The sequence below is a fragment of the Acipenser ruthenus genome, chromosome 1, assembly GCF_902713425.1.
Source record: "Acipenser ruthenus chromosome 1, fAciRut3.2 maternal haplotype, whole genome shotgun sequence".
Taxonomy (NCBI): Eukaryota; Metazoa; Chordata; class Actinopteri; order Acipenseriformes; family Acipenseridae; genus Acipenser; species Acipenser ruthenus.
The window spans coordinates 52,826,038-52,840,502 of NC_081189.1; the positions used below are offsets into that span (position 1 = coordinate 52,826,038).

General features: G+C 39.1%; 1 protein-coding gene across 2 annotated transcripts in view; it reads right to left on the reverse strand.

Annotated features, from left to right (window-relative positions):
* LOC117420858 (bone morphogenetic protein receptor type-1B-like) overlaps positions 1-14,465 on the reverse strand; it is a 150,645-nt gene that overhangs the window by 60,341 nt on the left and 75,839 nt on the right. For both annotated transcript variants that reach the window (XM_059026130.1, XM_034034562.3), the window contains exons 3-4: positions 6,043-6,145; positions 5,425-5,527 (exon numbers count right to left, since the gene is read on the reverse strand). In XM_059026130.1, the coding sequence (XP_058882113.1) occupies positions 5,425-5,527; positions 6,043-6,145 (206 nt within the window). The remainder of the gene's footprint in view (positions 1-5,424; positions 5,528-6,042; positions 6,146-14,465) is intronic.

The following is a 14,465-nucleotide window of genomic DNA, read 5'->3' on the forward strand; positions in this document are numbered from 1 at the left end:
TTGTCGATGTTGCATCCTCAAAAAGGTCAAGCAGGTTAGTAAGACACGATCTCCCTTTCCTAAAACCATGCTGACTGTCTCCCAGGATACTGTTACAATATAGGTTATTTTCCATTTTGGATCTTATTATAGTTTCCATAAGTTTACATATAATAGAAGTCAGGCTTATTGGTCTGTAGTTACCTGGTTCCGTTTTGTCTCCCTTTTTGTGGATCGGTATTACGTTTGCAATTCTCCAGTGTGTCAGTACAACCCCTATGTCAAGAGACTGTTGCATGATCTTGGTTAGTGGTTTGTAAAGAACTTCTTTCATTTCTTTGAGTACTATTGGGAGGATCTCATCTAGCCCAGGGGATTTGTTTATTTTAAGAGCTCCTAGTCCCTTTAACACTTCTGCCTCTGTTATGCTAAAGTTATTTAAAACTGGATAGGAACAGGTCGACATGTGGGGCATGTTGCCTGTATCCTCCTTTGGAAAAACTTGTGAAAAGTAATAATTTAATATATTTGCTATTTTTTTCTCTTCATCCATGATTTTGCTATTTGTATCTCTTAGACATTTTACCTCCTGTTTGAATGTTCTCTTGCTGTTATAATATTGGAAAAACTTTTTGGAATTGGTTTTAGCCCCCTTAGCAATGCTCATTTCTATCTCTCTCTTGGCCTTTCTAACTTCCTTTTTGACTTGTGTTTGTAGTTCCAAGTACTCTTTCTGTGTACTTTGTTCTTGGTCCCTTTTAAACGCTCTATAACATGCCTTTTCTCTCAATATTTTTTTAAATTGATCTATTAAACCATTTTGTTTTAGATTTACATTTGTCTACTTTTGGGATGTAATTGTTTTGCGCCTCTAGTACTACATTTAAAAACAAAACAGCCATCCTTTTTCCATGGATGTTTTCTCTATTTTACTCCAATCTACTCCTGTTAGTCTCTGTTTCATTCCTTCATCGTTTGCCTTCCTAAAACTGTAACCTTAGGGTGGGAAAGCTGTTTCACGGTAATATATTAAAAAGAAGTGTTCCTCAGTACAGTTACCTCTACCTTACTTACCAGGACTAAACCCGCCTTTGCCCCAATATTGGGTATTGCAGTTTTAACCAGTAATTGCTTCGTTCTGAAAATATATGTGCATATCCTAACTTCATTACGCATTTCCACTAGATTACCACAGACTTACTGTTATGGGGACAGTTGTTAAAACAACTATGTAATTGGGTTTGAGCATGGACTTCACTATTTCACCCCAACAATGCCCTTATTCTGCAATAGGCTCCAGCCTTTTTTTAAGATAATTTGTAGGCACACACTTAGCAACCCTTTGGTCCATTCAGTCGATCTGAACACAGGTGGATCTAAATACTGCACCTGATTTAAGATTACAGTCGGGATCTTTGTGCACCACAGTTCTAAAACTCATCTAAAAGGTGCATGTCAGTCTTTGTATTGTATGTCTATCTCAGCAGGGTCCTATCTGAATTATTTAAACAATAGAAGTATTGTAATTATCTGCTATTTAGATAAATTAAATAGACGCCCATGTGTTTTAAAGTTATATCCATCACACAAAAAGCACTTACGGTCATTATTTTTAAAAATAATTTTTGAAATAGCCACTACTGGCCTCATAATTTGGGTGTCCAACATTATACTGCTTTGCCTTTCCTGTAGAAATTCAAGAGTTACATTTTTAGCACATTTTTATATTTCATGACAGACTCTACTGGAGCACCACTCTAGTAGTGGTGCACATCAGCCTATTTATAAACTGCAGTTTCATACTGTACCAATGACAACATGCAGTTTCATACTGTACCAATGACAACATGCAGTTTCATACTGTACCAATGACAACATGCAGTTTCATACTGTACCAATGACAACATGCAGTTTCATACTGTACCAATGACAACATGCAGTTTCATACTGTACCAATGACAACATGCAGTTTCATACTGTACCAATGACAACATGCAGTTTCATACTGTACCAATGACAACATGCAGTTTCATACTGTACCAATGACAACATGCACTTTCATACTGTACCAATGCCAACATGCACTTTCATACTGTACCAATGACAACATGCAGTTTCATACTGTACCAATGACAACATGCACTTTCATACTGTACCAATGACAACATGCAGTTTCATACTGTACCAATGACAACATACAGTATACTGGAAATCTACCCTTTTCAATCTTTTCCGGAATACTGTCAGTATATACTGGTATGTATTTTTTCTCACCAAAGCTTTAGGAATATTTTTGGATTCACAAAGGAATGTGAATGCTTAAATCTGAGGCTGGGACATGCCTGTCCTCCCACAGCCTTCTCCCCATTAACTCATTCATCACTAGGTCTATACCCAGGGAGCCAGACATGGTGGTCACCATCCATGCTGTTTAACAGGACGCTAAAATCAGGAGAACAAGCTTCTTTTGCTCTAGCTTACACTCTTTTTCTCCTCTTTTTTAATTAAAATTCTTCATAGATGTTTCACAAGGCCTACTATACAGAGTATTCCAATTTCTGTCTGATGTCTATTGAAGCAATATTTTACTCTTTCTAGTGTATTTCTGCACACCAGTAATGTAGCCACTGCTGTACGAAGAGGTTATAATCTCTTCTAGTGTGAAAGATATACATCTGTTTTTCACCAGATATCTAACCCTTACATGTCATAATGGTATGGCATCCTAACGTCAGTTATGTGTATAGGAGCAGGGTACAAAGAATACACTGCAAGGATACAAAACCCAGTCTGGTGTACACCTCAGGATTCTTTACACCCGCTATATGTCAAATCATATGAGTACTATTAGCTTCTCGGATGTAATTTCTGTGGTCATCTTTATTTTCATGTCTTATCAGTTGCTCAGGATTTGCGTTTGTTCTGTTGTCAAAAAACATTTCTGTCTGCCTCAAGAAAGCAAGATGTTTCAGAAACAGGAAGTTGTCCACTCCCCTGCCTGTCCTTTCAGGAGGGTCACGGGCATGACCAAGGAGTTGTTCCCAAGCAAAACTGGATGTTGCTATTTGGCAGGGGGTTTGGTAATGATCCAGACATGTTCCTTTTTTGCTCAAACACGTTGGTGAAAACAATGAAGACCATTAATATATATATATATATATATGCAGATACGGCCAAATTTAGTGGGGGCCAAAGATTACATTAGAAATATAGAAACAAAACCAGCCAGAGGGTGTTAGGTTCTGACGTTTGAAAAGTAAATGGGAGTGCCTTTGGCCCTGTCTTAAAACCATATTAGTTGCCTTTAAACAGGCTTAAAAGTGCTAAACATGGTTAGCGTCTACACTACACAGCGTTTAATACTGTTTTCGAGAACCGGACTCGAGACCACCTCAGGGTAGTCTCGAGTCCGTTTATAAAATAGATCACATCGGGTTCTGCGGTTTGTCAGAAGTGAGGACGCTGTAATACCGAACTACATTTTTTTGTGTATTCTACAATATCCCAAAATGCTTTCTGATATGTTTTGGCATGTGGACAAATACAGTACAGAACAGGTGACTGAAGGGGTTGAGAGTGACTATCAATACTGATGTACAGTATACAATTTCTGAGGCTTGTTATAAAATGGTAGATCATGGAGTGACGTGATCAGATGCCGAAATCAAGGCACTTTGATATCTGAAGTGATGAAATCAGTCAAGGAATTACTTCCAAGTTCAAAAAGAAATGCACACATTATGATAAAATGTACCTTGTGTTTAAGAAACAAAGCCATGACGTTCATGCTAAGTGGTGCTATGTCTTCCGTGGGCACGGGCTCCATATTTTCCAGGTTATAAACATAAAATACAGTGCATGGTGGGATAATGTCATATTCAGTCCCACAGTCCATTGTACTGCTAGGAACCTGACTATTTTAATAGTGAAATGGTACTTTAGTGTGGACGCTTTGAGCTGGATTATTTAAAATGATTTTGAGTATGGTTCTCGAGATCGGTTATTATTATTATTTATAACCCTTACCCAGGGCGACTTACAGTTGTATACAAAAAATACATATCAAGAATTACACTACAATTAAGAGCAAGATACAAAATACAATGACTTCAGTCCTAATAAGAGCAAATACAAAACACAGTACGATTTGATATCGGGGCAGTTCAGGAGCAGATAACAGTGTTGATAGATACATCAGGGTTAGATACGAGTGCAAGTGAAATACAAAATACTACAGATTGGGGTGCAGGATTAAATACAGTAAAATAGGGAGCAGATAAGTGCATTAAAGGCAGAGTGCTATACTGTCCAGAAGGGAAGAGTTAAGTTTTACAGGTGTTGTCTGAAGAGGTGTGTCTTGAGGAGGCGCCGAAAGGTGGTCAGGGACTGGGCAGTCCTGACATCCGTAGGAAGGTCGTTCCACCACTGCGGGGCAAGGGTGGAGAAGGAGCGGGCTCTGGAGGCAGGGGAGCATAGAGGAGGTACAGCCAGTCTTCTAGTACAGGCGGAGCGGAGAGGTCGGGTGTAGAGAGAGATGAGGGTCTGGAGGTAGCTGGGTGCAGTCTAGTCCAGGCATCGGTAGGCGAGTACAAGAGTCTTGAACTGGATGCGAGCGGTGATCGGAGCCAGTGGAGTGAGCGGAACAGTGGAGTAGCATGGGAGAAGTGAGGCAGAGAGAACACCAGGCGAGCAGGGGAGTTCTGGATGAGCTGGAGCGGACGGGTGGCAGACACAGGGAGGCTGGCCAGGAGGGAGTTGCAGTAGTCTAGGTGGGAGAGTACCAGGGCCTGGACGAGGAGTTGCATGGAGTAGTTGGTGAGTTGCGTGGAGTAGTTGGTTATGCAGTGTGGACAGAGCTTTTGACCCTGACAATGCTTCTCACCTAAAATACTTAATGACACTATGTCCTTAAGGCATCCAATACTAACTTTAAATTCCCTCTTTATCCAATTTCATTTTGCCTAAGGGTAGACAGTATCTGTGTACAGCCCTTCATGCATATAACACTTAGAACAACAGAAGCCAATAAGTGCATTAGGAGCCATTAACACCTGATCAACAAGGGGAGGGGGTGACAAACTCCAATCCAACATATAAATCGTAGAACGACATTCGTTACATTGTCAATGGAGAAGAAGCCTTCTCAGAAAGTGATTCAGATCAAACACACTACTCTCAATTATCATAGCTTAGTTGTTACAGAAAATTATTGTCTACCTTGATTAGTTTGAATACTGTCAGTAGAAACATGAAGGATCAATAACCCCAATGTTGAATTAATTTTATAACAACAGTGATTAGTGTTTCAGAAAAACACTATGCACACAGCTGTGTTTACTATTAATCGAAAGCTGTCCCAATGGCCCGTTTGAAACCCCAGAACCCTGACAGGCACAGGCTTCAATTCAATGGTATTTTTCAAAGGCTACAAGCAATTTTTCTTACTTGGTGTTTTTTGAGGTGGCAGGGTAGGATGGAGGTCTTTATTGCAGTAATTTTCATCTGTACAGCATTTGATTGTTCTTCTCTGATAGAATTTTGGTGTGTCCTAAAATGAATTACAGAAATGTGTTTATATATACATTTAAATTCCAGTTATGAGCATTTTTACAAGCTTTAAAGGGAAACTTGATGATATGTTTAGCCTACCCCATAATAATGTCCCCCAATGTCCCCCATGTATAAGCAGAACAGTTAATAGTTAGTATCCTGTATATCTGGGCAGTCACATTTAATTTTTGCCTGGCTGTATATTCTCATGTACATATACCACTTTCCACTTACCGCAAGGCATGAAATAGGTATGCAGGGAGTGCAAATGGTTCTAAAGCAATGTGTATAGTTAGCTTCTGTAGAATTAGCCTTTAAAGATATGACCTAGCAATTAACCAGCACCTCCCATACTCATCATGTCAGTTCTTGGAGATGCAAAAATGTCAACAGAAATAGTGGTGATAAATAATTTCAAGTGCATTTAGAAAGATCCCTTTACTAAAAGTGAAAATAACTGGACTTAAAACCTGGATACCATGTATTTAAGGCTTAGTCTTACTTGGTACTCACCCGGCACTGGAAGTCAGAGCCTTCCCATCCAAGGCACCCTGAAGTCACCATAGGAGTCCCAGATTCGTCTTCTTCAATCATTGTAAAACAGTAGCCATCAGTTCTATCAAAGACAGGGGAAAAGTTAATGCAAATCATCCATTTATAGATCACATGTTGCTTTGATTAGTACATGCGATGACAGATGTCCTTGAGCATAATATCCAACCTAATGCCATCACACTATGCCATACAGTTATCCAGACTAAAGAAATGGGTACGAAAAAATATCAGATATGCAGATATACTTATTTAAAAATAATTCATTCATAACTTTTAAACACACAATCTAGTGTCAAGGGCAAATACAGTCTAATAACTAAGTCAAACTAAAGAATATTCTTGGTCTACCAGACTGAAAACAAGAAAAGTAAGTCAGTCTTTCCATTTAACAGACAACAGTAGTCATTATCAAAAAGCCACATATTTAATGTGGTGGTGTGACAGGGTAGCGTTGCAGGCCCAGATGGTATTCGGCAGGCAAAGAGACTCAGAGACAAGGAAACTGCAGTTAAAGCACCGCTGCACTGTTTAATAAACAAAAGGAAATCAAAACACTGCTCACAGAGCAAAAATAAAACAGTTAAACACAAAACTGTTCAGGCTGGGCAGAGCCTTCACTGAACTTGAACCTTTAACAAAAATACAGCAACACACCACCAAACTATTCACTCAGCAACTCCCACCACCAAACAAAGGATTTTATTTTTTTATAGCATGTGGCAGGAGCCTAATTATCAATTATTCAATTAGCTCCAGCCACATTCTCACATGTATTTTGGCAGGGATAGGAAATTAACCCATCCCTGCCAACCACCACCAAATCACCACACAACAATATTATTTACAGGCTGGGCGCTGCCCTGCTACAGGTGGTTAATGTACGGTATGTATATGGAAGGTTGATAAAGGATTGCACAGGTTTAAGACCCTCTTTTTACTGTACATTCCCCCAAATTTCCAGTAGGGTGTGACTGCTTCTGCACAATATTATAGATGAATGGCTGAGGAAGAAGCTGGTACAGTGACAATGCCAATGATCTGTTGGATCTCTGTTTTTAGGAATGAATAATATAAATGAATATAAATGAATTTCCTTCCTTTTTGAGAATTATATTTCTAGCTAGAAAGCCTGTATATTCTATTATACAGCACTAAAAGTAAAAGTGGCTATATTTGTTGACTTCATTAAACACTGACAGGTTTATATATAATACACATGATTAGTTTTTCTTCATCTCTATTCACACAAAGGGCCTCATGCACTAAACGGTGGTAAATTACCTGAAATACTGCGTGGTAAGAGAAACCCATACTGCGCGCAAAAAGGAAGGCGTGACCCCTCTATTCACTAATATAATAATATGCTCGAATAAGGCGAGCTAAATGATTAATTTGCCAGTCATCATAGCATGCAAAATGCTGCACGCGTTACACACCCTTTATTTTAGTATATGGGCACTCCAAAGGACAGGTAATCCGGCTCTCACTTTGTCAGAATGACAGTGACCAAGAAGGCAGCAGCCGGCACCAGCTACATCTTCAGTGGGTCTCCGTAGGATGAGGGGAGGCGGCCCGGTGTTACGCAGATTTCTGTATCCCCATAAAATTCTATATCCCCTTGGAATTGACGCCTGCGTAGATCAAGATCGCTATACGTGAACGCTTGATGTTTCTGAACAGTATTTACATGTGATAAAATTAAAATGTGTTTTAAAAGACAAATACAGTTTTATAAGGTTACTTTTAATCTAGGGTTTCGTGTATTGAGCAACGCAGGAGGCTGAGTGTACTGTAGAAAATCAGTGGTGTTAAATGTGCTGTTTTATTTTGCTACAGAATTAGTTTGGTCTTGTTTTCAATATTTCTTGCAAACTGCAGCAAAACTCAATGGCAGTGCTTGAGAACACAACGGGACTCGGGCACAGGAATATCATGCATCCACGTCCAGCTTTGAAAAACTGCATCTGCACAGGCATAGAATCATGCGGGGATACAGAATTTTGCGTAACACCGGGAATGTCTTGCTTTGAGACGGTCAAAGCGGAGAAACAGAAAATAATTAACTGAAAACAAATATTTGTTTTTTTCACCTTTATCCCCCTCTGGTTTATTTTGAAGGTACTCTGGTACCGAAACATTGGCCAAATATAAATGTGTTTCTTTTAAAGGGATTGCAAGTGTGCGGTTTATTTATTTATTTTTCTTTTAAGAACCTTCCAGCTGCTTATCTGGCGATTTCGACGTGCTGCACAGGCTAGTCACAATTTGTGCAATACTCTGTAAACTTAACACACGCTGAGACACTTAGGAAAGTTAGCACCTTTAAGTAAATGTTTTTTTATATCAAGTCCCTCCCTCACGGTATTAGGGCAGAGAATTTGAATAAATTTCCATGGATTACCATTACTAATTGTATGTAAATGACAAGCACGCAGTAACTGGCTTACTGTGTGGTAAACTGGTTACCGCTGTTTAGTGCATGAGGCCCAAAGTGTTTAGCTTTTCAATATTTCAGCATGTTTAAATTATAATTACTATATAGTTTAATTTGCGTTTAGAAAATAAACATCAAGACGTGTTTATTATCTGTTGCCTGTAGGCATTTCATTTTATGTTTAATTCTTAATTTTGTACAGTGTAAGTAGTTCTCTAGATACAGTTGAAACACATGTATTTGTGATATTCATAAGAGTAGGTAAAGATGGACACTCCTACACCCCCATATTCTGATACTCTTAATAAAGAATAGTGTAACCAAGTTTCATCACAATCAGAGAAGTAGTAACTGGGGACACACTAACGGTCCAGGTTTTTGACATAATAATTTATTTTAAAATCTGCACTGCTTTACATTCTGTTTAAAACACTCACATGTATGGAGTCTGTCTGTCCATCTTTACCTACTCGTATGAATAGCACAAATATACTGTATCTAGAGAACTACTTCTCTGATTGTGATGACACTTGGTTACAATATTATCTTGGTTACAATATAAGGTTTATTTAAAATTATTATTTTTTTGATAGCCCTAAACCCGCGGCTTCGGCCCTTGTGTCCCCCTGGTGCACGCTACGCGCTGATCAGGTGTGTGTGACCACGCGGTTAGGGTAGGCACATTTGCGTAGCGCCCCCCCAGTGCTTCTGTATCACAGCGCACACATATATGTATCTCGATACACAAGTGCTCAGTGCATATGGCACACGGTGCCCAGCGCCTCAGTATCAGTGCACAGTCACAGCACTGCACAGTACACGGTGCTTGGTACACACAGTGCTTGCTACCCACTGCTACAACGCTAGTGCAGGAACGCACAGTGCTGCGCGGGACGCGGTGCACATAGTGCATGGTACTCGGTGCACACGGTGCTCGGGACACACAGTGCCACTGCCTCAGACCTAGTGCAACAGCTCACGGTGCTGCACGATACTCGGTGCACACGGGGCTCAGCACGCATGGTGCACGGTGCACACGGTGCTTGGCCACTGCCACAGAAATAGTGCAAGAGCTCAGAGTGCTGCACGGTACACGGTGCACACAGTGCACTGTACTCGGTGCGCACGGTGGTGCCCACTGCTACAGAGCTAGTGCAAGAGTGCACGGTGCTGCATGGTACACGGTGCACGTAGTGGTTACGGTACTCTGTGCACACTGTGCTCGGTAGGCAGGTGTCTAGTATCTCAGTGTGCATAGCGCCCTCGCGGTGCCTCATTGCCCTCTGCCTGTAGACGGTGCTCCACTCCGCTGTAGGCACTGCCCTGGTCGTGTGACTGCACGTAGTCCAGGCAAGACACCCCTGTCCAGTTACTGCGCTGTGTTTACTCTTTTTCTATTTAACAGCCTACATCGCTTTGCGATTGCAGTCTGCTTAAAACCTTACAGCGGTTGCTGTTTTGTGTTTTCCTCTGCTATTGCAGTTTAAAAAGAAAGAGACACGTGATCCTCCACCGGACTCCGGCTCTGCTGCACCCCGCTGTGGAGTTGACTCTGCTGGACTGCCTCAGCCCGCCCTCTCGGTGCGCTTAAAAATTTCAGTTCACTCACGTTGCCGTGGTGTCTGTTGTATTACCATCACAGCTTTGCTGTTGTGTGTGTGTGTGTGTATGTGTGGTTTTATTTCACTGCCTTGCAGTTTAGAAATAAAAAATAATACAAACACGATTCCTCCATCGGGACCCAGCTCTGCTGCACCCCGCTGTTGAGTTGCGTATGCCGATGTCATGGCAAATTTCGCCCCCCTGCCAAATTTCTCCCCCCCTGAGTCATGTGACATGTCAGCGTTCTGTTGCTATGCGCGTCACTGCTTTTGCTCCACTGGTTTTGAGACAGACAGTTGGAGTTCATTGACGCCGTCATACAATTGTGATGAAATAATTTATCTTTTTACAGTACAAATTTATTAAACTACTCAGAAAACTACATTTATCAATTGATATGGATCACTTGAGAGCAGTATATCGCTACTGAGTATCCTGAAAAAGCCACCAAAGAATAAAGAGGGGTATCAGAAAGAAAGCCAGTACATTCGTTTTGAAAGGTAAATAAATAAATAAATATCGAAAATTAATATTAATACATTATTATACAGTTATTGAAGCCGTCCTGTATTTTTGTATTTTGAAGACGTACATAGTACATAGACATTTAAATAAATGATAAACGTGTGTGTGTGTGTGTGTGTGTGTATATGTGTGTATATGTATATATATATATATATATATATATATATATATATATAAATTATGTAACTTAGGAGTGTAAGAAATGACCATTATAATAGGCAGAGACAGTTTTCCACAACATGTCAGTAGTGTCAGGTCTTTAGGGCTGCATCATAATAAATGCTTTTCTAATTCTTTTGAATAGGTTTTAGGTCATTCATTTAAAAACCTCCACTCATTGAAGTATTTACTGTAATATTATCTTTCCTTTTGTTTTATCTGTCAGGTAAGTACCTGTATGTCCCTGAGAAGAATGGAGAGTATCTCCGTAGGGTTGTGACCGATGAAGAGGAGAAGACTGCCATTCTCAATGAAGTTCACGCAGGATACTTCAGCTCATGGGTGTGTGGACAAGAGGGAGGGGGTGGGGGGAGCCCAGAATTAGGAGTTATTTGTTTTATTGTGTTGGACAACACACGTGGAGGGGTGATGAGGTGATGGACCACAGTCAGGCTCTGCTACGTAGACAGTACCCACAGGTGGGAGGTTTGTATGCTGTCACCAGCCTGACACAGCTGACTTCCTTCAGCTCACCGGCTCAGGGATTTGTACAGATTCTCAATGTGTCTGGCAATCACTGGGTCACGGTAAGTAACATAGGCTGTGAGGAAGGTACCTTAAATGTGTTTGAGTCTTTGGGAATTAATAATAAACATGATTTCCGTTCCCAGGTCGTATCACTGCTGCAGTACAGTGGAAAGTCAGTTTGGATCGGGTGGCCACATGTACAGCAGCAGCAGGGATCTAGTGACTGTGGACTGTTTACCATCGCAAACAGCCTCACACTCTGCATGGGTGGAGATCCGGGTAAGTTATGTTATGATTAAAAGCAAACGCGTGATCATCTTTTTTCTTGTTTTGTAGATGGATCTCTTACTCCTTTCCTGAGCTGTGAGAGAACCCCCCTCCCAGAGGTACATTTCTGTCATGTGGAGACCATACAGGATTGCACTGGAGCTGATGGTGGAATGCAGGAGGTGTGGCGAATGGTTCCATGGCCAGTGCCAAGATCTACAGCCAGATGACCTCATAAGTATGGAGGTGTATATGTGCTCCATTTGCAGAGTTACACACATGGGTAAGTATGGTAAGTAAAAGTGTAATAGATTTATTTTGTTTTTTACTGTATATGTTTTTTTGTACAATTTAAACTAAGCATTCTAGCTTAGTATATTATACTAACACTCCAATGTGGTAATGCCTGTCAAGCAACATTACCATAATTTACAGCTATTTACATATGTATTGTTAATAAGGCTCATTGTCACAAACTACATATTTTGAAGAATTTATTTTTTTCAGCAGACCCTGATTCTGTATTGATACCTTTTTATTTGGAGAAATATTGCAGATGCTTTTGCACTTTCATTTTTAATTGGTATGGTAGTCTTAGTTTCTGAGCTACTGAATTATTGCCTGACTTGAGTATTTCCAGGGCAGAGATATCAAAAGTAAACTGGATGTCAGTTCTAACACCCACCTTGTTTAATGTAGTTATATTGAACCAGCTGGGGAGGGGCTGATTCACTGTATTGAAGTGAAATTGTGCCATATAATGTGGGTGTAACATGATATAAAAGTACAGTAGATGTAATTCTGAAGTAATAAATAACTTCACATTTTACGTGTACATGTTTCAGACATTAATGCTTCAATTTCAAATTTGATTTCCATTCCTATTTACTGATATTAGACAATGACATACTATAAAAGTTAAGAGTATGAAATGCCCATATGATTTACTGATAACATGTCACTATAAATTGGTAATGTCATTTTTAGACAGGCAGCCTCTTTAAAGTCCTTCTTTTTTTGTGGGTTATGTGAGAAGGCATTTTAAAGTTCTGTTAAACCTGCTCCTAACACCCCACTCCATAGGTCAGGACCTTGACGTGGTGAGGGGGCTTTTTACCAAAGCTGACCTGCAGTATAGTTTTTTTTTTTTTTTCACTAATGCTTACGCATTAAGTCCTGGATAGCACGTTACAGTGGAAATATGCAATCTGAGCATGTACTTGTTTTATTGTGAAGAATACAGAAAATAAAGTTTGTTACATTTTTCAACATGTTGTGCCTTTTTTGTGAATGTCTTTCTGGTTCGGACTACTACACCTGATACACAACTCACTAAAATGATTGAGTTCAGATTTCTGCTCGCCATGCAGTGCTCTGTTAAGGGTTCACCAGCACTAAGACTGGACAGCTCGGATCTACATTGACTTCTACTCTAGCATTTACACAAATCTGACATCCTGTATGCTTCATTAGTTAAGAGCCTGAATTATACACACTAAAGTTAGGGACAATATGTAGTGGTTAACAATCATATTGCTTCTAGTTCCAAATTTGTACTTTTGAGTGTTTGAAGTTATGGAAGAAACATTCTTATTTTATAGCATATGATATAATTTGGCTTCATACATATTTAACAAATGCATATACAGTATTACTGATAAAAAAGGAACAACAACCAATCTGCAGACCTGCTTTGAGAAATGACAGGCTCCATTGCTGGATGATCCCAATGATCTGACAAACAGTGTAGGAAGTGGCAACACATACAATGAGGGTGTATTACTTCATTTTTTAATCACAAGTTATATGGTTAAACTAAGAGAAATTTGTTTGCAGATTTAGTGCAAGACCATGCATGAATAATGCTAAAGATTAAATCTTTTGACCTGTTCATTCCTTTAATTTTTGACATTCCCTAAATATTTCTCACAATATACACTGAAGCTACTGTATAACCTATATTAATCATACTGCCTTATTGGAGTAAATAACAATATTTGTTGATCACAAACTTATTGTCACATTTTCAATTAAAGTCTGTGTAAGTTAAGGTTAGTCTTAATTAAGCTAGTCACTATTAACACAATGCATCAATTAGAAACCACTACTTATCAGTTTAGCAATATTATAAAAGTAGTTTGCACTTAGCAAAGCATAGTCAAAACAAAGGACTTGGATCTAGATGTGAGAAAAGCACTTGTTACAGTAACTACTATAGCAGCAGGGGAATCGATAAAGAGGTTGTGGGGAAAAAAATCGTAATACAAAAATCCACAATAATCAAGAAGTATTTGAAGACTAATTTAACTGAAATGATGGAAAGAAATGGACGTCCCAGGAAAATTACAACTATAGCATAAATAATTGTTCGAGCTGCTCGCAAAAATCCAACATTAACAGCCAAGGATTTAAAGAAACATCTGGTATAGCGTGTATGAAATAACTATACAAAGTCATCTAAACACAAAAGGCTTATAAGCAACCTTAATGGTAACCACATTTGACAACAATTCAAAAAAAAAAAAAGCGTCTAACTTATTGTTTGTTATAAACATTTTTTTATTTGAAGTTACAATTTTAATATAACGTTTGCGTTACAGTTGTGATCATTTAAGCTGTTCTACTGTTCTAATATTATTATTATTATTTATTTCTTAGCATATATGTATATTTATGTAATTAAACAATATTTAATATATTTTATATTTACTGCAAAAGCTCTTATGTAATCACGTGAAGAGCAATCAAATAAAATACAACCATTTATGATACAAAAAACATTGTTAAAAATTAAAAATAAATATAATAATAATACGAATAAATGTAAAAAAAACACGCAAACGTAATTTTCAGTAAGTAAAACGAG